Source organism: Pararge aegeria, chromosome Z, assembly GCF_905163445.1.
Source record: "Pararge aegeria chromosome Z, ilParAegt1.1, whole genome shotgun sequence".
In the NCBI taxonomy this organism is placed as follows: domain Eukaryota; kingdom Metazoa; phylum Arthropoda; class Insecta; order Lepidoptera; family Nymphalidae; genus Pararge; species Pararge aegeria.
This window is the reverse complement of record NC_053208.1, coordinates 16,219,439-16,245,529: the sequence shown is the minus strand read 5'-3', so window position 1 is coordinate 16,245,529 and position 26,091 is coordinate 16,219,439. Positions and strand designations below refer to the sequence as shown.

At 35.2% G+C, this 26,091-nt stretch overlaps 3 protein-coding genes across 4 annotated transcripts in view; 2 read left to right on the top strand and 1 right to left on the bottom strand.

Moving 5' to 3' along the window:
• LOC120636023 (peptide transporter family 1) overlaps positions 1-6,804 on the top strand; it is a 38,275-nt gene extending 31,471 nt beyond the window's left edge. For both annotated transcript variants that reach the window (XM_039907261.1, XM_039907262.1), the window contains exons 8-13: positions 137-262; positions 359-481; positions 2,197-2,537; positions 5,186-5,405; positions 5,886-6,122; positions 6,535-6,804. In XM_039907261.1, the coding sequence (XP_039763195.1) occupies positions 137-262; positions 359-481; positions 2,197-2,537; positions 5,186-5,405; positions 5,886-6,122; positions 6,535-6,705 (1,218 nt within the window). In that variant the 3' untranslated portion in view covers positions 6,706-6,804. The remainder of the gene's footprint in view (positions 1-136; positions 263-358; positions 482-2,196; positions 2,538-5,185; positions 5,406-5,885; positions 6,123-6,534) is intronic.
• On the bottom strand, positions 3,099-4,915 carry LOC120636024 (esterase E4-like). The gene has a single exon (XM_039907264.1). It carries the CDS (start codon positions 4,815-4,817, stop codon positions 3,099-3,101), a length of 1,719 nt encoding a protein of 572 aa, XP_039763198.1. The 5' UTR covers positions 4,818-4,915.
• Positions 6,805-16,193: 9,389 nt separating the features above from the next.
• LOC120636511 lies at positions 16,194-24,989 on the top strand. Its single transcript, XM_039908019.1, has 6 exons — positions 16,194-16,246; positions 16,497-16,672; positions 21,153-21,273; positions 22,504-22,624; positions 23,594-23,684; positions 24,742-24,989. Exons 1-6 carry the CDS (start codon positions 16,194-16,196, stop codon positions 24,858-24,860), a joined length of 681 nt encoding a protein of 226 aa, XP_039763953.1. The 3' UTR covers positions 24,861-24,989.
• The last annotated feature ends 1,102 nt before the right edge of the window (positions 24,990-26,091 follow it).

Below are 26,091 nucleotides of genomic sequence, written 5' to 3'. Positions count from 1 at the left end.
ATGTGTATTATATTCATAAAAAAATATTCATCAGCTATCTCAGTACCCATAACACAAGCTACGCTTACTTTGGGGCTAGATGGCGATGTGTGTATTGTCGTAGTATATTTATATTTATTTATTTATATATTTTTAGGGTTCAAGGTGGACGTTCCAAGCAGATAGAATGGAACAAGATATTGGAAGTTGGACATTGAAAGCCGATCAGATGCAAGTTATCAACCCATTTTTAATTTTACTTTTCATTCCATTGTTTGAAGTGGTAAGTTGTTGATAACATTAATTAATTTGTAAATAATGAGTAGCAAGGGGATTAACATAATTTACAGATTTACAATTACTTTTGTTTTTTTTGTAGGCTATTTACCCCTTCATGACGTATTGCAAGCTGATCAAGAAACCGTTGCATAAAATGATCTGGGGTGGAATTTTAGCCGCTGGTGCATTTATAATATCTGGAGTTGTTGAACTTAATTTGTTGGTAAGTATTCTGATTTTCAGATAAAAATTACTTACCTAAAAGTGACATGTAATAACTGCTATCTACCGTTCATAAATACATAGATAGATAGATAGAAGGAGATAAATGAAAAAGTTAGTCCACCTGCTGTCTTTATTATGATATGAAACGGTTTTCTTTTGAGGTTCTCGCAAAAGCTCTTGTTTCTTGTAAAATATTTAATGTTCTTCACCACATTTTATTAGGTAGTATAGTTTAAAAATTTATTATTACATTATAATAATAAATTTGATTAGAAGTGCAAATGCATTTTTCATATCTGCCATTTGGCGGCCGATTGGCGCAGTGGGCAGCGACCCTGCCTTCTGAGTCCAAGGCCGTGGGTTCGATTCCCACATGTGGAAAATATTTCTGTGATGAACATGAATGTTTTTCATTGTCTGGGTGTTTTATTTATATTATAAGTATTTATGTATATTATTCATAAAAATATTCATCAGTTATCCTAGTACCCATAACTTAAGGTGTGTGTATTTATTTATTTAAAAAAAAAAATACATATATATATATATAGTATAGTAGCTTAGCAATGAGAATGAGATTTTAACGAGATATTCAATTAAAATGACCTTCAAGATCCGAGTGATAGTGAAACTGCAGCCCGATTCACTAACTTTTCCAACAAGTTGTCTTCTTCACACAAAAGTTATAATTAAGTGTATCGCAACACTTGTAAACTCATTGCATATTTTGTATAGATATAACAGGCGGCCACGTTTTAGGAACTATTCCTAGTCTATATCAATAATTGAAAATAAGTCGTAACCATTTTTTTGTCTTTTGTAGGTTAGTCATTATTATACCGAAGCTGTAGCCAGTAGTATGTAGATACGATAAGAAAACTTGTTTGTTTTTACGTCACTTTATTATGCCTCGACGATGCGGGCTCTGTTTCGATATTAAAGCGATTTTAAAGCCGGCAACGCATCGGTGGCTCCTCTAGTGTTGCAGATGTTTATGGGCGGCGGTGATCAATTAACATCAGGTGACCCACTTGCCTGCTAAAAAGATATATATAATATTCTCCGCTATCTCCTCCGCGTAATACTTCGGATAAGTACATTTTTCCAATATAAATTTTCTTCCGCTTTCCTACACAATATTCCCAAACGTACTTACCGCTTCGTATCTCCACCCTCGGTATTAATTCGTTTCTCTGTACATAAGGGTCTCAACTCTCAGCGTATATAGAATGGATATTAAATAGCAAGGCTGGTAGTTTCAGAAATAAACGCGTTCATATCAAAGTATACCAAAAACTCTGCAGCTTTATTTTTAGTATAGATTGAGGTGTTTATAATTATATATGTATTTCACAGCTTTCTATTTTTATACCACAATCTTTATTGTTAAATAAAATAAATAATGAAATATTCCACGACAATACACACATCGCCATCTAGCCCCAAAGTAAGCGTAGCTTGTGTTATGGGTACTAAGATGCCTGATGAATATTTTTATGAATAATATACATAAGTACTTAGAAAATACATATAAACACCAAGAAAATGAAAAACAAGCATGCTCATCACACAAACATTGTCCAGTAGTGGGAATCGAACCCACGGCCTTCAAAACATACAGTCCATAAGTTTATAAATATACATGAGTAATTTTGCAGTAAAGCTTTCAATGAAACCGGGAATAATGACAGCTTGTTAATCCTTTTTTTTCAGCCTACTTATGGTACACCTGTAACGAGTGGATTGGCACAATTGAGAGTTTACAACGGACAAAATTGTAACTTTGCTTTGAATATGCATAACCCATACACCAATACTACGGAAAATGCAACTGTTGGACCTTTAGGAGTATACGAAAAACTCGATATTGAGGCAAAGCAGTTGATTGAAATGTCTTATACCCTGCATGGATCTGATAGTTCTTGCGAGAACGTAACTTTCAATGGACATTTCCACTTGTTGGAGAAAAAAGCAAATTCTTATTTTATAACCGACAAAAGTGTCTATAGTTTTATCGATAATAACAATAAAGCCATTGATGGTGTCAGTGTGAGGTACGTATTCGAGTTCTCAATTAAATTGTGTTTACTGGCACTCCTTGGCTTATCTTTGTCATTACAAATGACGTGCTAGACTTTGTTTTACGCACGCACTTTAAGATCAACTCATAATTAACATCATCAATCTATCAACTAATTGACGTTCACTGCAGGACATAGTAGTTACCAGTTCCTAAGCCACGTCCCCTTTTTTTTGAAGAACAGAACCATCACCCTCGTGTGCCATGCTGTCTTGGTAAATTACTAGTATTGAACAAAACGAAGAGTATCGGTTTTCCTACCACTTAAAGTGGTTTGTTGTGATTCCGGCATCACTGGGCGCCTTGCTGTTCCTATTTTCCTAAGTTGTTTGAGAGCCGTGCCTTGAGGTACAGGGCAATTTGAATCAATATGTATATTATAGTAGCACTATCACTATCACTTTTTTGTATGAAATTTTTAATTAAAAATGCCAAAAAGATAAAGCGATTCGATTGCATAAAAAATCTCATTTTTATTTTTCAAATTTCTATACGAAAGTTAAACTTATATAATGGGTAGCAAAGGAGTAAATCTCTATAGCTCGTCTTTAAATTTATGTTTACAATTTTTTGGATCATAATAGTTATTATAGATTTTTTGCCAAAATTTAAACATTCTTTTATCTGGTTTAGAGTCAATTAATTTTGTTTGTTTCGCAAATTTGAATACATTATCTCTTTTTGAAGACATCGGGTGCCACGTAACATTACCAAATTTTTTTATCGAGGTCGGTTTACCCGTTTTGGCAAAATTTGCCCACAGTTGCGAAATATATTCAATAAAAATTCTGTCTTTATCATATTTATCTTCTTTTAGTTTTACGTAAGATTCCCAAAGAGGATCACATTTTAGAATGTAACATATTTCGTCTCCTTGTGCTGCGCCTTTGATTCTAATGTTAGAACCAGCTAAAGATGTCGATTTGACGGCATTAAACTTCCCGAGATAGTTAAATTTATAAACATAAATTTTATTCCCTACTCTTAAAATTTCGTTTATAAATTTAAATATCGGGTATTTATGTAAATCAGACACAAATGTTAAGAAATCATCTATTGAATTCTCGGAAACTCCGCGCTCAAAGTACCAGCTTCTTATTTCTTTTGAAATGCTTTTATATATTTGAGACGAGTATTCATATTTGCAGCCATCTTCGAATGGTACCATAAATTTAAATAAAGAATGAAATAACTTTAAATAGTGGGCGTCGTGAATAAAAGGAATTGCTTCGGATATGCTCTCCTGACTTGTAAAGCCTATAATAATTGGTATTTTACTGAAATTCACGGTTTTTAAAGCCTTATAATCGTATTTATCTATCGATAATAATGATTTGATTGATTTTGTCTCAATTAGTGGTGAAAATGGAACAACAGACCGTTGGAAATTCATAACATCGCTACTATTATAAATCTTCTGAGATGCTTGAATAATGTCTTTCGTTTTAGCACTTCTTAAATCTTTAATACCAATTTTCCCTATTTCTTTTTCCAATCTTTGTTTCTCAATTTCATAATTACCTTGGAATATTGATGGGGAAAATATTGAACCACTTTGTAAAATCATTTTTGTGAATAAGTTTTTGTATTTGGTTAACAATAATAACGAAAGCAATGTACTGGCAGATCCACTTCCCATAACAGTTATTTTATTTTCATCTCCACCGAAGTAGCGAATGTTTCTTTTTATCCACTTGAGCCCTGTAGCTATATCTTTAAGCCCCATATTGGCATTTGAATCAGTTTGATTAAGTTTCAAAAACCCAAAAGCACCTAATCTGTGCGTAAGAGAAATGAATATGACATCATTTTCAATCAGAAAGTCACCTCCGTGTATATGACTGAAACTAGAAGTGAAAGCGTAACCGTGTATCCAAACGATTACTGCTTTTGGTATTTGCTTATCATTATGAGGTAAATTTGGAGTGTAAATATTTAAAAACAAACAGTTTTCAACTCCGTATTGACCATGTTTATGTACAATATGAGCTTGTGCACACGCACCGTGATACTCTTTTGTTGCATCAAGTGGCCTTGTCCATTTTTTAACGGGTTTTGGATCTCTAAATCTTAACTTCCCAATCGGGGGTTGGGCATATGGTACTCCATAAAATGCATAATAACTTCTTTCATTGAATACAGTAACTTCTTTATTTCCAAATACAATTCCCTGTTCAACTGTTACTTTTACATTTAACGGGCTTATGTCTTGTAGCAGAATAGACAAAATTATTAAAGATTTGTCGAACAACATTTCTGGTATGCTGCTCACCTACCGCACTACAATAAAGTCTTATCGTTTTTTAATTAGCCCGACATTTCAACGTTTTCCATTTCGCTCGATAGCAAAATATGCATTCTGTGTCGTAAATAATGAATAGTGTTACTGTAGATTGGTGATAAAAAGGTTAATACTACACCAAACAGTAAAATTCCAGAGTCAATTTCCATTTAGACACTCTTGCTCACGGTGACTACGATTTTTTCCTAGAACTATTTCTTAAGCCAATGAGGAGATGAGGTGAGGTTCAAGGGACTAGAAGTACCCCTTAAATATGACCATAAAGGTTGGTGAGCAACCCACTCAATATGTTTTAAGAGTAAACTTCTTTAATATTTCAGATTTTTATCAAATGTAAACACATCGGCAACCATAACTGTGCTTGATCATAAAAAGAATAGAACAACATTATCATTAACAACTGATGACACATTACAAAGAACTATAGCGAAAGGACAATACGCTGTATTAATTAATGGAATCGTGGTGTTTGAAGATTTCAACTTTAAAGCTGGTGCAGTCTACACAATAAATGTGTTTGAAGCAAATAATGGAAATTATGTACGTATTTTCAGTGTTCGCAGATTTTTTTACATAGGAAATAATTTGAGCAATTGCTGATAACCTAGTGATTCCAGCCTCCCTTTCGAAAGGACAGAGTTTTATCCACGCCCACACTCGGTAACTTTTCGGAGATATGTGCGTTCCTAATTTATCAATTAAGATATCACTTGCTTTAGCGGTGAAGGAAAACAGTTTGAGGAAACGTGATGCCAGAGAGTTCTCCATAACGTACTCACAGGCTTTTGAAGTCTACCTAGTCTATCGAGTCATCAGCGTTGGCCTATACCATTTTTATTCTGAGAAGTGACCCGTAGCCTGGTACGCGAAGTAAGTGAAGTAGGCTGGCTGGTAATGATTGGATAGTGATGAAATATAATTTTTAATTGTCTGTTTCTACATTATTTCATTGATGGACACTGAAGCTTTTGTTTCAATCAGTCAACAGTCAACAATCAACTTCAACTGTTTATGTTACAGATGGCGAACGCGGTTACTATAACTCCTCCGAACAGTGTCCATATACTATGGCTAATACCTCAATACGTTATATTAACAATGGGAGAGGTGATGTTCTCGGTAACAGGACTAGAGTTCTCATTTACCCAGGCCCCTGCCAGCATGAAATCAGTATTAACATCAGTATGGCTACTTACGGTTGCTTTTGGTAATCTTATCGTAGTATTCATCGTTGAAGGAAACTTTTTGGATGCTCAAGTAAGTACAAATATTGCTTCGTTTTGAGTAGGTACGTAGCAAGGACGCTTTATCACTAGAAATTATTTATAAGCTAAGTACTAATAAAAATCTTCTGTCATGTTTAGATGTAAATATACTGAAAATTCTTCCTTTTAAAACATGTTCAGACTTAGTTTGTTGTGTGCAAATGAGCAATTGCCTAAATAACATAATTCTCTCTTTATCATTGCGAAGATACAGCAATAAAATAATTTTCTTGGTTAATTACATTCCACTTATGTGGGAATGTGAACTGGCTGGTTCCCAACATTCTGGGTAAACAAGAATTTCGTTTAGGATCAGGTTTAATTGGACTCCTTTCAAATAATTTTCAGTGAATAGGTACTGCTATTATATTAATTGTAGAACTAACATTTATTTCCCTTTTCAGTGGAAGGAGTTTTTCTTATTCGCTGGATTGATGTTACTCGATATGTTCATATTTATGCTCATGGCGTTTAGATATAAGTATGTTGAGTTGAAGTCAAGTGAAGAAAACAAAGCCGTTGAGGAAATCAGACTGCCTGATAAGGCTCCAAGTTTACAGCTGAAGGAGAACTAGTTGCCACGTTTCGTACAATAATAAATAAGTTTAAGTGTTAATTGTATTGTAATTTATTGTATTAATAATATTAAATGATCAAAAATTGTTACATTATCACTAAAGTTGTTTTCTTCAAACAAGCGTATTGATTAACCCTCCCGACGGAGAAGGCCTTTAGTACAGCAGTGGAGTGTCATAGTATATCAATGGAATGCATGATTAATTAAATCAAATATAATTTATGTATATACAATAATAATGGGTATTTGTAAGAAAAACTAAATATTAAATTTGTCCATGTGGTTGGATAGGTACGTTTTAATGAACGTAGCTTCCTCACCTCAATTTGATGACAAACGATGTAAATTGATATGTGTGTCCAATCAAAGACACCCATGTGGTAATTTGCATCTTTGCGGTTTGTTATATTAAATCCACCTGTGACGTGTATATAAGCGAGTCGATACGGGCTAAGTGGCCACCACTAACGTAAGTGTGGTTATGTGTGGTAATGTATACTAAATGACGTATTAATATTGCTAAACGACTAAGACAGTGAGGACCGGGAGGTATCTTTGCATCGTTTGAGTGCATGTAGGACTGAGGTGCATCGATAATGCAGTCGTATTTATATCAAAATACCCACCAACTCAATGTCATGATCATAAATATCTGGCATATATGAAGTTATAGTTATCAAAAGTTTAATTAAGTATTTACCCACTTTTCTTAATTTACTGTAACAATAGCTTTAAAAAAAAATTGGCAAACAAATATATTGTATACCTACTCAAAGACGCATTAATAGCTTAAAAAAAACAAACAAATATATTATTGTCGCACGTCTGTTGCCACAAATCTTTAAAGTATTTTGGCAGGTCTTAAGGTAGTCTTTCACTAAATTCTTTGTGATCAAGGATAGAACTTGATTTTTGGTCATACAACAGATTTGAGCTCATTGACGGCTCAAATATCTAAATATAGTGCCATGCTTATCCCCGGGGTACATAAGTAATGTTACCCCGGGGATAATGAATATCAACCCATTACCGGTCTACTATAGAGCACGGGTCTCCTATAAGAATGAGATGGGCTAGGCTGTCCACCCCTCAAGCCAAGTGCGAATTGGTAGACTTAACATGCCTTTGAGAAAGATATGAAAAACTATCAGGCATGCAGGTTTCGTCCCGTTTTCCTTCACCATTAAAGCACAAAATGCGCATAACTCTGAAAAGTTAGAGGTGTATGCACTGAACTTGGTATCCTCCAAATAACATTCTAAGTCCTAACCACTAGACTCGGAAAAGATTAGCATTATTTTAAGACAAGAGGAACCAAGGAGAAGGAACCATTTTGTTATTCGCACACAAAACATTAGTCTCGCGGTAAAGACAAAATAGGAACACCATGCAAAAGGAATCACAGACAGTTGCACCTAGTAGGTTTTAGGTACCTACGACTAGCAGCAATTACTATTATTTTTAGTGGCAATTATATTAGTGGCATATACTATAATAATAATAATAATAATAATAATAGGATAGGCATTATAAAAGTTATAAAAAGCCCACCCTTAAGTATTTATAACTCGTATTGGATATTTTCTTCATTTCATAAATTCAAACAATTAAAAATTCATTATTTCAAGTAGGCCTAATATAAGCACTTTTGAAACGTCAATTCTGTCTGTGTTTAGTGACTCTACCACCGGTTCGGAAGGCAGATTCTACCGAGAAGAAGCCGACAAGAAACTGAGCAGTTGCTCTTTTCCAATATCAACAATTTACATTTTACATTTTAAAATTAATTTTTCTATCTTGCGGAGCCAGATGCTTCCAAGCAACCTTGTCATTAAGAAATTCATCAATTGTATAATAACCTCGCTGTAATAAATGTGTTTTAACACATTCTTTAAACTTATGCATTGGTAGGTCTAAAATTACCTTAGGAATCATATTATACTCAATCCCACAAATGACTTCTGCACCTTTCGCAGACGATATGCAGATGTCACTAATTAATGACCATTTCTTGTAAGTCGACTGTTTATATCAACTTGTTTTTTACAAAGACTCATGTGTTGTCTTACAAATACTATATTGTTATAAGTATATTGAGAGGCTACCGTAAGTATACCTATTTCTTTAATCATCATAATTTATCATCTGCATACTCTAATTCACACTTTGTTAAACAGCCATGCGACTATGGCAGTACAAATTGGAGTAAGTATACTAAGCAATGATCATGGTACCTACTCGTGCAATTTGCCCGTAAATAAAAAGCCTACTCGCAAAATTATTTTTATATTGGACACTTATTGTTTATGTGCGCAAAATGCATCTTGCAACTTAAATTATATCATCCGCAGCATAATAACATTATCGCCTCGCCTCTTATAGGAAATAATGTTTCGAAGTATAGATTCACGACGCTGCAGCAACGCGGATTGGTGGGCTAAAGTAACTTAATATTAACTTCAAATGCTTACGTTACTAATTGTTGATATATGAGAGTGTTACGATTTAAATTTAAGAGAAGAAGGACCTTGAACTAGTTATTTCTGTAGGTAAGAAAACTTGAACATTTTCACCGAGAAACCTCAAACGATACAGAAGATTTATCTGACGTTGGTATCTACTTATATTCATCTAAAAACTAACTTTAGACAAACTCAAAGTTATTAATTTAAGTAGGTCTCAGGCACCTGTGTTTAAACTTCAGACATCACTTTTGTTTTCCACTTTCGTTAACTTTAAACCAAGAACAAGGGTAGGGTACTAGAGCCGGAAACTTAAATACGTGGGTTCTAAAGTCGGACGAACTTAAAATCTATACTTTAAAACAGAGTCTACAGATACCTTTTGTAAGTTTGCTAAAAATAAAGAAGGGTTGCAGTTACTGTTTAGATACGTGGGTACTTGCAAATATTTGTATAACAATCTGAGCACACTCAAAAACTACACTCAAAACGTCCAATCTGTTTAGTTTAATGGCGTGAACACATTAGACAATTCGTTTTGGATAATTTGTGTGTTGTTCCCATAGGAGCAGAGCGGTGACGAGTCTGCTTGCTGGAACATGCTTACTGGAGGGATGAGCCGTGTGACGTCGGTTAACCCTCGTGTTCGCTTTATTTTCAATGGGGTCGCAGTGCTCCTCAAACTTAAACGCGTTTTTTTTATCCCAATCCTTATAATTCATGTAGGTACACAAATAATTTTAATTATAATTAGACTAATTCTACCCACATAATTTTTGTTATGAGAAAATTAATTTCATTAAACAATATAAATGTCAATTTGATCTACTTTAAATTAACACCAATACATAAACTTATTTGAAACAGAACCGTTTTTGATATGTAAATTATAATAAATTCCAATAAAACTAAGGATTATTTCTAATTTTTATTTGTGATTTAGTAGGTAAGTACTTACTGGGATTTCGTGATCAGTAACAGGTTTTTGGCTTATAGCCATTGAAACACTGTTTCCTATGTAAACTGCTTGGTATAAAATATATATCCCTAGGGATCTTCATTTGAATATAAAACCTGACTGTTCTTTTTTTAATATAAAATAATGCAAAATAGTTTTGGAACCACTGGCCTGCAGTAAAACTCGTGGGTCTGCAGACGACTTGTTAATAATTGCGTATAATAAATGCTTAAATACAACAAACAGAGAGACAAATACGGGTTGGGGTGTGCAAATAATAGGACCTATTTGGTTTCCGAGCTATTGACAATAATGTTAAGGTTTGTATGAGCTTAAAGATTTTGCGATTTGCATTGACCTCGGATATCGATTGACGAACATTGTCTATTTCCGTCAACTTATTAGTATTTTCCAACGATATTACGAATTTTGATGATATTTGACCGAGATTTCACGATTTTAATGAGCTTTAAGTTTTCTTTCGGAGAGGTTTGTGCATGTGCCATGTAAAATGGCACCATTTAATTCCTAAAGGCAATTTCTGCGAAGCCACTCGTGACATACTTAACCAACTTCGTCTAATCGACCTGCTCAGATTCCGTGTACCTACTATAGATACCTGTAGCTTATATATTCCAAACATATACCAAAGGAACACAGTAATTCAACACAGACGAAATCGCGAGCATAACTGTTAGTAGGTATTTTTATCAGCCGGTCCGTTTATCTGAATTTGTCGCAATGTTCCGGAGCATGACAATTGCAATTACAGTGTTTATTGTGGGAATGCACGACATGGATTAATTAAGTGCTGCCAACTATAGTGTGGACGAAGGCGTCGGTACATGCTCCGACCACTTGGTGCGGCACGCGGCACGCGGCAGGCGGCACGCAGACGCGTGCGCGTGCGCTCGACCCAGAAACACAAAGCCGGGCCTGCGTCAACGTACCCACGTGCATGCACTCACCAGATAATCTCATAGCATATGCAGTCGTATAAATAAATTAACTGGAGCCGATATCCAAAGACGCGCTCGCGGTTTTCCGCTTTGATTTTGGATTAAAATTAATAGGCCTGTGAGTTTTTTTTCTGCTTGGATTAATATTATATTTATTACAATGTATTATGCGTTCTTTGTACTCCACTGGGACCCGATATTTTCTATATTGTTACAAATAATTGTGTTTAAGGTTTTGTGTTATTTTAGGTTAATATACACATATAAATATTATATATCTATATGAGCCTCTAGTGTAATTTATTAAGTTTATTTTCGAGTAACATAAATTTGTAAAACTTGTATGAAGTTCTTCCGCTGAAACTTCCACAGTCTAATTGACAATCTTAATATATATAAATCTCCTGTCACGATGTTTGTCCGCAATGGACTCCTAAACTACTTAACCGATTTTGAATTAAATGGGCACACCGTGAGCAGGCTGGTCCAACTTAAGAGATAGGATAGCTTAGATCTTTAATTATAGTCGCAATTTTATTTTATTGCAAATTTTTTGTCTATAATTAATTGACAGTCACATGTTATATATATATATATATACATATATATATATACTACTATAATCATTTAAGGCTTAGCGATACTGAATACTTTAAAAACAAAATCAAACGCAGACGAAGTCGCGGGCAACAGCTAGTAAACTTATATATTTTCTTACTTATTTAAAAGTTAATATCAATCTAATTTATTATGACTTTATTACTAGCCTTGGTGTTGAATTTACACTTATATTTCAGCTATAGGTCCCGGTTATTATCTTATTAAGTAACAAGTGATAATCAATAACGAAAAGACTTGTGACCTCCCGAAATAGAGCCGCATGCAGGGTTAATAGAGGTCTCGTAACACTCTCTGCTATGACAGACGACTCTGCCCAGCTGTGGGACTTTTAGCCACTTCAGCTTCGCGCCTCGTTGAGCTATATCGCTAACTCTAGTTCTTTTACGGATCTCCTCATTTCTGATATCATTACGTAGATATACTACTTAGTATAGCTCTCTCCATCGCCCGTTGAGTGACTTTGAACCTTCTAATGAGGCACGTAGTAAGCGACGATGTTGTTGACGCTGTAAAACATCACTGGCAACATGCACTGATCGAAGATTTCGGTCTTCAGTCTTCACACACACTGTGTAAAGTATAAACAAACATATTCATCTCGCAAATATAATATCTGCCTAAATACACGGTACAGGCTTCTGGCTCGTTGGGGTCCGTCAAACGGGGTCGTGTGGGGCGTGGTTTGCCCCGTGCTGGTCGCGTGCCGTGCCACTCGCAGGAGTCGCAGGACCCTGGCTGCCCCACTTGCCGTGACAAATCAATTACAGGGTCGACGAGGGCACAACTTCCGAGCGGGAATTAGCAGCAAATTATGGTCGTTGCAGAAATTACTTGTTTGTGCTTCAGGGGACGATTTATGGACGAGTAAATCGGTATGGGAAGCTAAGGGCAGTGGCGTGCATAGAGGGAATGCACATGGTATGCAGATGATATAAATTGAAGAAAATCGCCAGTACGAGTTATAAAAAACTTAAGGTTAGGCATTGTAAGAGTTGTCAAAAGCCTACTCTACTTAACCTGTAGTAGGTTAAGTAGAGTAGGCTTTTGACAACTAGCCTACTTAAGTATTTATAACTTCTTCTTCATTTTATATCATCTGCTTACCCTGTGCATACCCTCTATGCACGTCACTGTCTAAGGGTGGTAGACTTCTTGCAAAAGCATACTATATAGGTTAGCAGTTAGCTGTATATCATCTATTTTAGCTTAGTTTAACCGCCACCTTATCTAAATACAATTCCAGATGATTAAAATAAATTTATCTTTTAGGTCCAAATCTTCAAACCCATGTCACAACTTTAATCATTATTAAACGAAAAAAACGCTCAAGAGAAAATTTCATATACCTAACTATTAATCGAGCTGCCGATTTCATGTTTCTAACTTTAAAACATCACCGCTGTGTAATGCTACACCTGTAAGCGAAAGTCAGGTCAGAATCGAAAAACACAGACAAAAGTTTTAAATACATGTGGTTACGTTGCTGTCTGTAGCGTGCTGTCGAGAAACAGGGGTAGGCTACCGAAGTAAAATGTCGTAATCGCGCGGAAATTTTTGGTAATAAAAAAATGGATATACTTACTTACCTAATTAGGGTTTATTGATTGTGTACCATAGAGTCCTGGGGTCCTTGGAAGTCGGTCATGGGTAGTCGACCCTAGGGTCTATTACCGTAGAATGTCGAGGGAAATGCGACGATCGGAATGCTCTGTAATATGGCCTGCTACGGTTGGCTCATATTATGATCATATTTATCTTATATATCTTTTTCGTTTAGCCGCTCTCTGTGATTTGTTTTATGCTATTCATCCACCTAGCTCAGAGTCCAAGGCTAAGTAAACCATTGCAGCAACTCGGGACCCAATCTTTCATTGGTTCTTCGAGCCATGTACACCGCCCAATGTACTTCAGCACCACGACACGTTGAGACACAAGTTACGCAATTGACCCAACAGTTATGATCACATGCAAACGTCTGATTTATGCGGTATAGTTTGGTACCATTAGTGCGATGTTTGTATATTTACCTTCCTACAATCGCAAATTCAGATATTTAACGCGTAGGTAAGGAAAAATACTGTAACTTTAAATCTGTTTGAATCTTTTATTTCATTCTTAGTCTTTATTTTAATGTTTCGATACGAAATCCAAGTAATTACAGAATTCGTGTTCCACCGTGTACGGTACGTTGTAAAAGCAGAAAGCAACAAGTGGGTACAGAGCGTGTACAGTAGAATTGAAGGCATTACCTCGTTACGGGTTTTGCACACATCCGATATGGAAATTTGATCTGAAAAGTAAAACCCTCAATCGCATGCAGCATAGTAGATTACGACGAATTAGAAGGTGATTGTGGAAGCTAATGATATATTATACTTAGTAGTATATTTATTCTACGGTTAAGTTAGTAGCAGCAGCTTTCGACGTTAGCATTCAAACAATAGTGGTAAACATTTTCATCAGGTTGTCAAGGGAAAACCAGATAGACAAATAGTTGCATCATAACTGCAAGCACAACGAACCCTTTGAAGCATTCCTTGCATTCCTTGAGTTGCTTAACAGGCTCGGAAACGGGATCTGAATCGCACTGTCACTTGCGAGAGAAAGCGTATACTTTTTGACACTCATCGCTCATCGTGGCCCCTTTACCCTGGTTTTCCAAGGCAAACCCCCATACGAAAACTTACCACTAAAAAGCAAGTCACCGTTTGTTAATCTAGAGCAACCGCGATACATAATATCTTCTTAATAAACAGTATGAGTATATGACGATCACGTTTTGGTTTTTATTTCCCTACTTTAATCTATTACTTAAAAACAAATGGATTGCATTAAAGTTATAGCGGTTTGTGAGTCAAAATCCATTTTTTTCCCTTCCTTAAAGTCCATTTTTTCATGTTATTCTAACGACAAGTCAGTATATTTGTAGTGACTGAACAACCAGTTCAGAAAGCAGATTCTACCGAGAAGCGCCGTCAAGAAAGATTAGAACTTTTCGATCTTGTGAGAGATGAGAGGGGGACAGCGGCCTGCTTCCAAATAGCCTCGTCGTTAAGAAATACTTAGGTACATCAATCTTATAGTAATCACGATGTATTAAATGTGTTTTAGCACATATAACATTGTCTTAACTTATGCAAGGTCCAAAATTACCTTAGGAATATACATACTATTACAGTCAAACATATCGTATGATATTACCGGGAAGGAGTACCTAAGTATTATAACATAAACTGTCCCCGATAAAATAGTTATTTAAAAATTTAAGAGCTCTAGGCACCATATATCATGCAGGTTATAGGTAGGTAGTAGTAAGTAGGTAGGTATTAAATTGCCCTTCTAGACAGATAAAGGCATCTGAAATTTACTCAAGCGTGTAGATCCAAATGTTACCCTCAGGTTTATAGCGCTTAGGGACCTGGGTTTGTTTTATAGCCACTGTCAAGTGCACTCCAGCTCTCCTCCAATGAGCGAAAATGGTCCGCATCGATCTGAAGCCTCCCAACTTGAAAAACAGCCTCGGAGAACGACGTAAAATGATACGAGTTTCAGTGACATACAGTTAGAAAATATGAACCGATTAGAAACTTTCTTTATTAAAAAAAACACTTGTTACATATTTAAAGGCACTTTAGATGCCTCCTTTTTTATCTATAGTTATTAGGAGACAGTGATAATTTTCATTATATGCTAACTAAAGTTTCAAGGGTACCTAATGTGACCGGCTACCCTCTTCAGTTACTTTTGTGGCAGTGCTTAGAGGACATATGAGTATCAGAGCTGAGGAAAAAAAACCTTACTCCTCAGAGCCTTAAAATATTCATATGCTTCCAAATGTGTTACGACTGATGATAGATTTAAACGATAAATTATTTGGATTTAATATTAATTTCACTCGTACGGTTATACATTATTGAATTATTTTAGCATTATATGCACTTATACTTATTTTTTATCTATTTTAAGATCGTAATGCTAGTTGAATTTATTTTAATCATATTTATTTTCTACTTGTACCTTATTGTTTTATCATTATTATATTTTTATAAAAGAAAAATTGTATGACATCCATAATTTTTGTACCCATAGCCTAAACGAATTGAGATCCTATTGATTTAATTAACATTTAGTAAATATAATTATTATCACTAGAAAAAAGAATATTGGAATTAGAAATTACCATTTAAGACTCTTTCTTGCATGGCCGTCGAGGACCATCCCCTAACCGCCCTAATATTTGGTAGCTCCGCCCAATCGACAGGGTTGAATTGAATATTTTTCAAAGTATCAACCTCATTTAGTAAATTTGAACCTTGTTCACCTAGACTTACGATCCATCACCCCTCGAGCAATGTGAGACAACACGCTCTCAGCTGTATTTCACAAAATGGCTACCCCTTATGGTATAAAATAATTTCTCTTACTCGGCAAATTGTCAGTCTATTTCAAAAGCGACAACTGTTAGTACGATATTGGTCACATAATTATGTCAGGAGCCAGAACTCAGGTTGCAGATTCGTCAACCTCACCACCGTTGAGGTATAAAAATAATACATACGCGTTTTCACTTTCCATTTGTTTATAGATTTTCTGCAAAGCCTGTTTTTTTATTCCCTGAAAAATTAAAAAAAAACTGCGTTCAATTCTTGGTTGATCGAATTGGTTTTTCAGGACGCCAGTGTTGAACTAATGGTGTTATTGTAAAAAAAAAAAATAAGTTTGCTTTTATGAATATCGGAAATGTAATGTGATACGTGACTTACTAATTGTTTGACCTGATTATTTTAAGTGAAAATCGACGAATGGACTATTCGGGTTTGAAGTTCGCATATGTTGACGGGTCCGATGACGAGGGCCCGTCAGTAACTCCGGACCTGCCGTCGTGCGTGTATGCGGCGGCTCGTACCAGACTCCAGCTGCCGCTGGCGGCCTACGTCCACCAGCACTCCAGGCAGTTACATGCAGGTATTGTCTTGATAACTTCTCGGAACTTCACATTTATGCCGCAAGATGCAAGTGAAATTATTTGTTTTATTACTCAAGTGAATTTATTTAGTTCTTTTTGTGATTACGACAATGGCATAAATCCAAATAAATTAACTTGAGATTTCACTCTATATGTGAATCTATTAAAGAAAAAAATAATATAAAATCTATATAAGAAAAAAATCATCAAGCTCTAGAGCTCAATGATTTTACTTCAAAAAGGAATTTATTTATGTTTATCAATTCGGATGTTCTCATTTAGATTGGTATGATCGGGCATAACTCCGTCATTTGCAAAATTTGTTTTTTTTGTGGTTTATTCCTTTTCGGGAAATGGTCTTGATGAGTTCCGGACACAGACCACGGAACTCTTCAAAAAATCTGCTGCCTTTGCATAAATATTCATTGCTTGCGCAATCACACAACATAACATCATGCTTGTAAAACGCGAAAGGGCCTATGTAACTATGTACCTATACCTATAGGTACACCCACATTTTCTACGAAAGTTAGTGGTTATCTACTCAAAATGTTTTTTCGCGACTGGACGCTAGTTTAAGCACATATTTTTTCGTTGGTATAACATTTATTCCCTAAGTATATGGTATAAATAAAAGTTTTGTAAATTTTTTAATGCCATGCATTGTCAGGTTTAAGCACGGCACATGATTCAGCCTTGGTTTAAGATTAAAATTTTTAACCTGCAAACATAAATAACAATTTTTCAATTTCTTATTTATAAATTGTTTGTTCCTTTTTCAAATATGAAAAAAAGTTCAAATTTTACAGAGGTACTTTAATAATATATATATTATTAATAAATATAGTTGCAGCGCGCAATCATCTTATGTTAATATAAAAAGCGGAAGAGTGTGGTAAACAAAAACTGTTAATACCTACAAAAAGTCCGCCAGAACATATTATATCCAACTATCATAGTTAAACCTTTACCTTTACTTTAGTTACCTAATAGGTATGATAGCAGATTTGTGATCTATAATTTTATTAGTTACATTTATATCGCAGTATTAATTCTTATTCTGATTCCTTCGTTTAGATCTATAATATAGTGCATTTAGAGCATTGAAGATTAAGTTACGCGATAACTTCTCAAATTAATCGCGATTAATAACTTAACTAGTATTAATCGCGAAATACGTGTAGTCCACACGTAAAAAAATTTTGAGCTAAACTTAATAGAAAAAGTTATTTTTAAAAACTATAACTAGAACTACACAAGTTAGTATCTTCTCTTTTAACTTGACGGTTACTATTCGTTGTCAGTGATAAAAGCTGAAACCGACATACAGTAAATTCTCCTTCAAACCTCCAAAGGAGGACCTTTGGAGGTTACTGATCCATTTACTGACTCCAGATAACATTGATTACCCATCGCAATCGACTATTTTTTGCTGCTGCTACACATCTCTGAAATAAACTGTTCATACGCGATGCTTTAAAAACAAAAACAAACGCCGACGAAGTCGCGGGCAGCTGCTAGTTTCTCAGATAAGGTGAAGACAACTTATTAATTAATTTTCATGGTTAAAACTAACTCTCGCCGTCTCGCCATAAACTTTCTTGTAGGTACTTAACTCCTGACCTACTAATACTATTAAAGACTTGTTTGGAATAGGTACTTTTGAATAACAACGCTAGCTTTAAGCTTCCCTATTATTTCCTAATTACTCACTAGCTCATGAATTTCTGGTTTTCTGCAATGAGGTCTAAAAATGCAAGCTACAGGCAAAATGTATCAAATTTACTCAATAGTTTATACGTCAGATGGCCACAAACAGACATACTTTATCATTAAAACACCTACGGTTCATGTCGATTTTTGTAAAATATGTTTCAATGAATTCCGATGCAAAAGTGTTAAAAGAAACAATATACCTCTACTCCATAGGGATGCACCCTATGCTAGGGCATAACAAAAATATTTGATCCAGAATTATTGGATAGAAGCAGTAGTAAGTAACGCCACTTTGCGTAAATACATGATTTATATATATATATTTTTTTTTTATTTATAGCCTTTACGACAATCTTATCTTACTGCAGATTATTTACTTATCGAGACACCGGTTACGCTTGATTGGCTTGCTTTAGCATAGGCCTCCCCCCATATTATGAAAATTAAACTTAATTTTCGAAAAGCAGGAGAATCTGTATGGTGTAATTTATAATTTCTACAATCCGATTTTAAGTAGGCATTAGCATGTTCAAATATGGATCACGACGTCCTGAGATCGAATACCAAGCCGGGCTGGAAATTATTAGGTTTTCGGTTTTCTGTTAAAATAGATCAGTAAGTCTGATGGCTTAACGCGCTTTCCATGCCTCGTAGAGCACGTTAAGCGATCGGTTACTATATTATGTGATAATGTCCGTTAAGACCAAGCCGCATTGGAGCAGCGTGGTGAGTCTATGCTTCAAACTCTCTTCTATCAAAGATGAGGCATTTGCAGTGGGGCATTGATATGCTGATAATAAGAGCTTATCTACCAATGTTACTTTACTGCAAATTATAAACATTGTCAATTAATTTCATAAGGGCCAAAGTATAGGTGTCAAAATAAGTGGGGTCACAACCTCAATTAAATAATATTTTTTCAAGCAACAATGCTTTTGATTTATCGTGAAAAAAAAAAGCATTTCCTTATGTCTAAAGTGTGGAAAATGGAAAATGATCAATATGAACTTTAACGAGGTTTACGGAAATAGGAAAATTATGTTGTCTTAACACGACTAGCAACGTTATTTTGTCTTAACAAAAGAGCCAAGTATACAGAAGGGTGAAACATGATGTATGAATAAATTTAAGAAAGAAGAAAGAAGAAAAATTACTGAGAAATTCAATTTGCACATTCTTTAAGGTACTTAAATAAAATTATTGAAAAATAAATGTTAATTGAAGTTGATCGCGAACCCGTCTGCCCAGCGTGGTGATGTTGGGGGAGGCATATAATCCAGCAGTGGACTGTTATAGGATATAGAAAATAAATAATTTGTTTTTAAATTTCCCTCGACTTCAATGGGTCGATTCCCGTATTATATATCCTGACTTGGTACCACCAGCTACGAAGTAGTATTACCAAACTTGTATAAAAGATACTTGCTCTGTGTAAACGAAACGAACTACACTTACTTCCTATATATACGAGAGGTACTAAACTTGCATAAAAACTCTGCGACCTGTAGGTATACGAGACGTATTGAACTTGGATAAAAGACACATTCGACCTGTATGAGAGACGTAATTGCCTTGCATTAACGACAAACTAAACTTGCACAAACGACATTGGCTTCCTGTATACGAGACGTTCAGAACTTGCATAAACGACACTTGTTTTATATATACGAGACTAACTAAACTTGCCTGAACGACACTTGCTTCCTGTATACTACACGGACTTTACTTGCATTAACGACACTTGCGACCTGTATAGGAGACGTTCTAAACTTGTTTAAAAGACACATATGTACACGAGACGTACCAAATTTGTATAAAATAAATTTGAAACAAAAGCAGAGTGACCGCTGGCCCGCAGCCCTGGTTGCTGTGCCTGCAGGTATAAACTTGTATTTGCTTCTCTAAGATGTTAAAAATAGTAATGGCAGAGTACTCGATTTGGCAACGATGAAACACAGTAAAACATGGGCTACTCGGAGAAATATGTACTCCGTACACCTCAAATTGAAATATATAAATTTTATGAAAATAATTTCAGTCATAAAAAAACTTAGTTAACATTATTTTAACATATAGGTCTAAGTACGTCGTATACGTGGTTTTGTTTAATTTTATACAAATTAAAGTGATGGCCAAACATGGCAAAACCTAACTTGGACCTCGTGAACACAGTTGAACATGCTAAACATGCTAACCGTGACCAGCCGACGACGAAGATATAATCTAATTCATAAAGAATCATGTTGATGTAAACCAATGAACAGAGACCATGTTATTGTTTATGGAATGTTCAATGTATCAGCTGTTCCACCGCCGCCACCATATTGAGTGGGTGTTTTTTCAACCCCTAAGATAATATACTCAGTCATATAGCTTGAGCGTGCCCATTCGCCATTAAATTATTTCCTGAACAAATAAGATCAGTGAGCAGCGCAGACGTTTTGTAAAAAAAAACTGCAACAATAATAATAATGCACTAGCGTAATTCACAATTTTAGTAACGACTTGATACTTTAGGGCTTTCCTAGTAATAACCGCTGATCGATTCTCTAGCTTTTCCATACAGTTTCCTCTTCATACAAAACACATTTTTGAATAGCGATAGTCCTCAATTCATCGCACATTTTGTATGGAGAAAAGAGGTGGCCACCGCGTAGCAACTGATGGAAATTATAGCGAATTGGGCAGCAGGCAATACTCTACTTAACTTAGTGGTTGATATAAACTAATCCCAAAATTTTCCGCAATGTTTCTTTCAAGAAGATGCTCTCCTGGAAACATCCGTGGAGCCCGATTACCAGTGCGGGGGCTCGCCGTACCGTGTTCAGCGTGCTGCAGCCAACGTTCGCGAGCGGCGACGGATGCTGAGGTCCGGCCCCAATGGGTATCATATTTATTTGCATCTGTGTGTAGTTAGTTTAATAAGTTTTATCGTTTTTTTTACATCAATATAAGGATCATAATTAAAAATACAATATACATAATACAAATACAAGACACGCGTTTTATTTGAAAATTACCGTACGTTTATTTAGTTCAGTTTGTATCACTGCTAGTTGAGTTTTAATTTAGCCGGATGATACAGATTTTTTTACGCGACTAAAAATTAACAAATATTTTTACCTTCTAAATTTAATATGATAAATTAACGTTTAATTTTATTCAATTATTCATAATTCATAACTACTTATATTTTAAACATGTTTTAAAAATGAAAATATTCCGTTTATTATATTTTCAATAAAGGCTGCATACAGCGAACGATGCTGGCTGTATATTGGCATACAATCGCTAGTGAATAACCTATTTCGACCAAAATCTAGAGAGCGGCCTAGGAAACTTTCATACAGTAGAAAAAGCAAAAAATGGTCAGTTATTTTCTGAGAACGTATTTTAAAGTTTATTCTGGTTTTCACACAACACTTGTTACTTGTAACACTCTCGGTTTTCTAAGCTTTAGGTCATGCGCCTATTACCGCCTCGACTGTAGTCTATGTTACTAAAATAGATGCGTTAACTAATCATCCACTATTTGAAACTTTCAATCACATTATTAATCGTCCCGGGGACCTACTCCAATATCATCTTACTTAATTTTCTCTAAATTTTCTATAGCAAATAATATGTATATGTAGCCTAGGAACCTATCACAGCAGAAGTCAAATAGTCCCGTAATGGGACCGAAGTCGCAGGGCACAGCAAGTAATTAATAACTACCTAGAAATAGTTGTTGCATTAATAATAAAGTTTGTTTTAACTGATCAAAACATATTTGAGAATGAAGCGAAGGGAAAGAAATTAATGTATTTATTGTATGATCGTTGAATGGGTTGATTGAACGTTTTCGATCTAACAGGTCTCACAGCGCGCCGAAAAGCGGGTATTTCTATGCTAAGAGGAGGTTAAAGAACGGTTTGATAGATCGTTCCAAATACAATTTTCTCTAACGTCCGCAATATAACTAAATGGTGGGATTTTAGTCATCAGAGTTGGTATTCTACCAATGGATACGCTAACGAAGAAATGTATTGAAAACCTATGGACCAAGCTCTCTTTCCTTTGAATAATTCAATTGTAACTCTACTAAAATGTGTGTATGATGTTCTGTCTTTAGCAGTATAAACTCGGCGTTCGACGAATTGCGTGTGCATGTGCCGACTTTCCCCTACGAGAAACGGCTCAGCAAGATCGATACTTTACGCCTCGCGATCGCATACATAGCGCTATTGAGAGAGGTAAATACACGGATTTATTCAGGTATTTGTTAGGTATCTATTATGCTATTTTAATATGGATAAGTGACACAAAACACGCTGCAACAAGTTTTGAACAACTGAACTAAACTGTCAAGACTGAAAATAATGTTTGATATCTTTTCAAAGTGTGAAGGACCTTCGTCATCATGAAAACCAATTGATGTTAACTGACCTTTTGTAAGAAGTTCCAAATAGAATTGTCTTGTGGCGCTTGGGTCCAGCGGCTGTTTGCGACTCGTTTGATGACATTTTTCTACCAACGTTGTGTTGTGGTGGTCTACTAACGATACGTTTACCGGTGCGAGGTAGCATTCGGCACCTTGAGACCCCAACGTCCATCGGTTGTCCGAGCTTTGTTCGCCACTCGTTGAGCTATGTCTGTAACTCTGGTTTTAAACAGATGCCCTCATTCCTGATACGTGGAGATATTCCGAGCATTGAAATGTCCATTGCCCGCTGAGTGACTCTGAGCCTAGTTATAACACTCAAAGCGACCACGTTTCGGAGCCATAAGACATCACTGGATTCAGTGCCGCGAGCACTGTTCGAAGGACAGTAGGCACCATTTTAAGCCCAGTTAGTTTTGTTTAGAGATTATTATGTACAACAAAATTGGCACCAATGGCATCATAATAGTAATGAATGAAACGCACTTGAACACTTATTAATAATGACAGCTTTTGTCGATTTTACGGAATTGGTTTAATATCAACAATTATAGAAACGTGATTTTTAAAATAATTTTTACGAAAAAAAAAAAAACAAAAAGTACCGAAAATCGCGAGTACTTAATGATACCGCTCTTTTTTTCTTAATTTTACAGTGGTTACTATCAGATTTTTCTTTATACCTAGTTAAAACCCCCGCCACGCCGCCCTACACTTTGTAAGACTGGGCCTCAGGGTAAGCGCAAACGTTCCAAATAATAAAACTAGTTATTTATTTCAGGTATTGGATGCTGAGTATGATCCTCTTACATACGTTGAGAAGTGCCTTCGGGGAGAAATCAAAGCTGAGAGAGCTCACTGGAATACAAGTGGTAAGTACCTGTTTTAACTTTTAGGTAGGTGGGTAGCTAAACTTTTAATCAAATTAATCAATGCTAAATATACCTACCTAAACACTTTACTTACAAAGTACATGGGTTTTAACCAAATTAATCTAAGCTACTGTTTCCTCGCCTCGTAAATTCTGCTATGCAAATAAGGTTTTGATTAATTTGTTGCAAAACAATGGGTAGAAGGAAATATATATGTATAAAAATAAAATATAAAATAATAATAAGTTTACTCTTTCCTCTTATATTATGTACTTCACGAAAAAAACTTAGGTTCATATGCAGTGGCGCTACCTTGGCACAGGCAGAGAAACCTAGTAGTCCATTTCATCTTCAAAGAGGGCGTTAAGATCGTAAATAAGCAGTGACAAAAGCGAATTACAATTTTTCCAAAAAAAACTCACGTGTACCTAAGTACGTAAAAAATAAGTCACATTAAAATTAAAATAAAAGTGAGCATACCCATTTAGTTTCGTGAGAATAGTACCTATTTAGTTTCGTGTCTAATTCACGACGAACAATGAAAACTACGAAGAACAATGCCTAAAGACTGGACAAACAATTCCTATTTAAAAAATTTCAGCGCGTCTATTTTGGAAATAATTGACGCAATGAAATAAAAAAATGCCTAATCAAAATGTAATCCTTCATAAAAAACTCCACATCTCAGATAGGTAATGTATGTTTCTTTATAACTACGTTGGTACATAAAATTAACAGAAGTTTTGCAAAGTCATGATCCCGCTAAGGAGGTTTACAAACTTTTAAGGTACTTATAACGTAAAAACCGCGGTCCCGCGTTGCAGTATTCCTGCATATAGCCGTATTAATTTTTATATTCTCATAGAAGATATTAGGTACTCGGTGGGAGATTTTATTTGGCCGCATACTATTTTAAGTGTTAGCTAGGTTTCATTCGGAAAAATTCACTCTCATCCGACTTTCATAACGCAAACAAAGATGTTTTCCCTCAAAATTATCATATGTTCATTATAATCTATATGGTGTATCACATATACAATCAATTTTTTGTGCGCAGATTTGACAGCTCGACTATCCTGGATCAACTGGCAAAATCTTGGGGTCAACCCGCAGAGAAGGAGCGTGCTGACATCACTCGCACTAAGTTCCGACAATCTACAGTATCCACATAATTAACAGTATTCCAGCATATAATTTATTCTGTCTGTCTCTTCACCCGACTACGGGTTTTTAGCGGTTTGTATGACTGTTTGTTAATGTATTAGTACTCATTACATAGTCATAACTACGTGTAGTACCCGTTTCGTGCTGTTACAAAATGTGGACTTAAAAGGTGATATTGTGAACGCAATATTGAGAAAATCTTCAATAAAACAGATCACCCTCGATACCAACGAATTAACTTTGTACTTTAAAGCATAATTATAAAAGACCTAACTAACGGAGGCTTTGGTGTGTAGACTCCATCGAAGATTGATTTCAAACAAATGGCATATATAATATATAAGAACGAATAATCGTAAGTCGGGTTTTCAGATTTTCGTTGATCTATCTATCTATTAACTTTAAATTTCTGTGCCAAAAGCTTAATATACTCATTATATTGAGAAGTTCTTGTACTGCAGCGACTACTAGCTTCAATTATATATCGCTGACCCCTCAGCTCCTCCTTAAAACCTCGGATAGAATCACTCGGAGTATAGATAGAATCAATAAGCAAAAATAGGATATCCAATAATGTAAAACCTAGCAATTCTTTTTCTTTCTCAACACTCGTAAAAATTCAAGTCAATATTCAGCCCGATTCGTTTTAGAACATCGGATATTAATTAGTACCATAATTTCAGATACAAAATAATTACAAAACAAATGATCAACAGGTTTTCTTTTAAATTGGACGAACACTTCTAGAAGTCTGAGGGATTTTTGACGCATAACGCATTAGTACAAAAATATTATGAGGTAAATAGTACAAAATTAGTAGTAGTAAGGTAGGCAACTTTAATTGCTATGTAGATAAATAAACTTTATAGTGCTATTTACTTGCATTAGAATAACCATATTAACAGGTAGGTAATGCGTACCTATTGTAGTTTAAATAGGAAGTATAGAATAAATCCAATTATATCAATAGGTACAGTACAAATTTCACAATAATTAAAGGTAAATGCGCCTTGAAGCACCCTATAATAGGAAATTAAAAAAGGGACATAACTAAGGACACAGCCAAAAACATAAGTATACAAAATATGTTATGCTGACGTTGAACACGTAAGTAGATCTCCAGACATTCATACTTTAAAACTAATATTGCGAGAGCTCATGGTAAATAGATATATAGGAATCGCTAACGAAATACTTGAACAACAGATTAAAATGGATCTTATTAGAATTGTTTTAAAGTTTA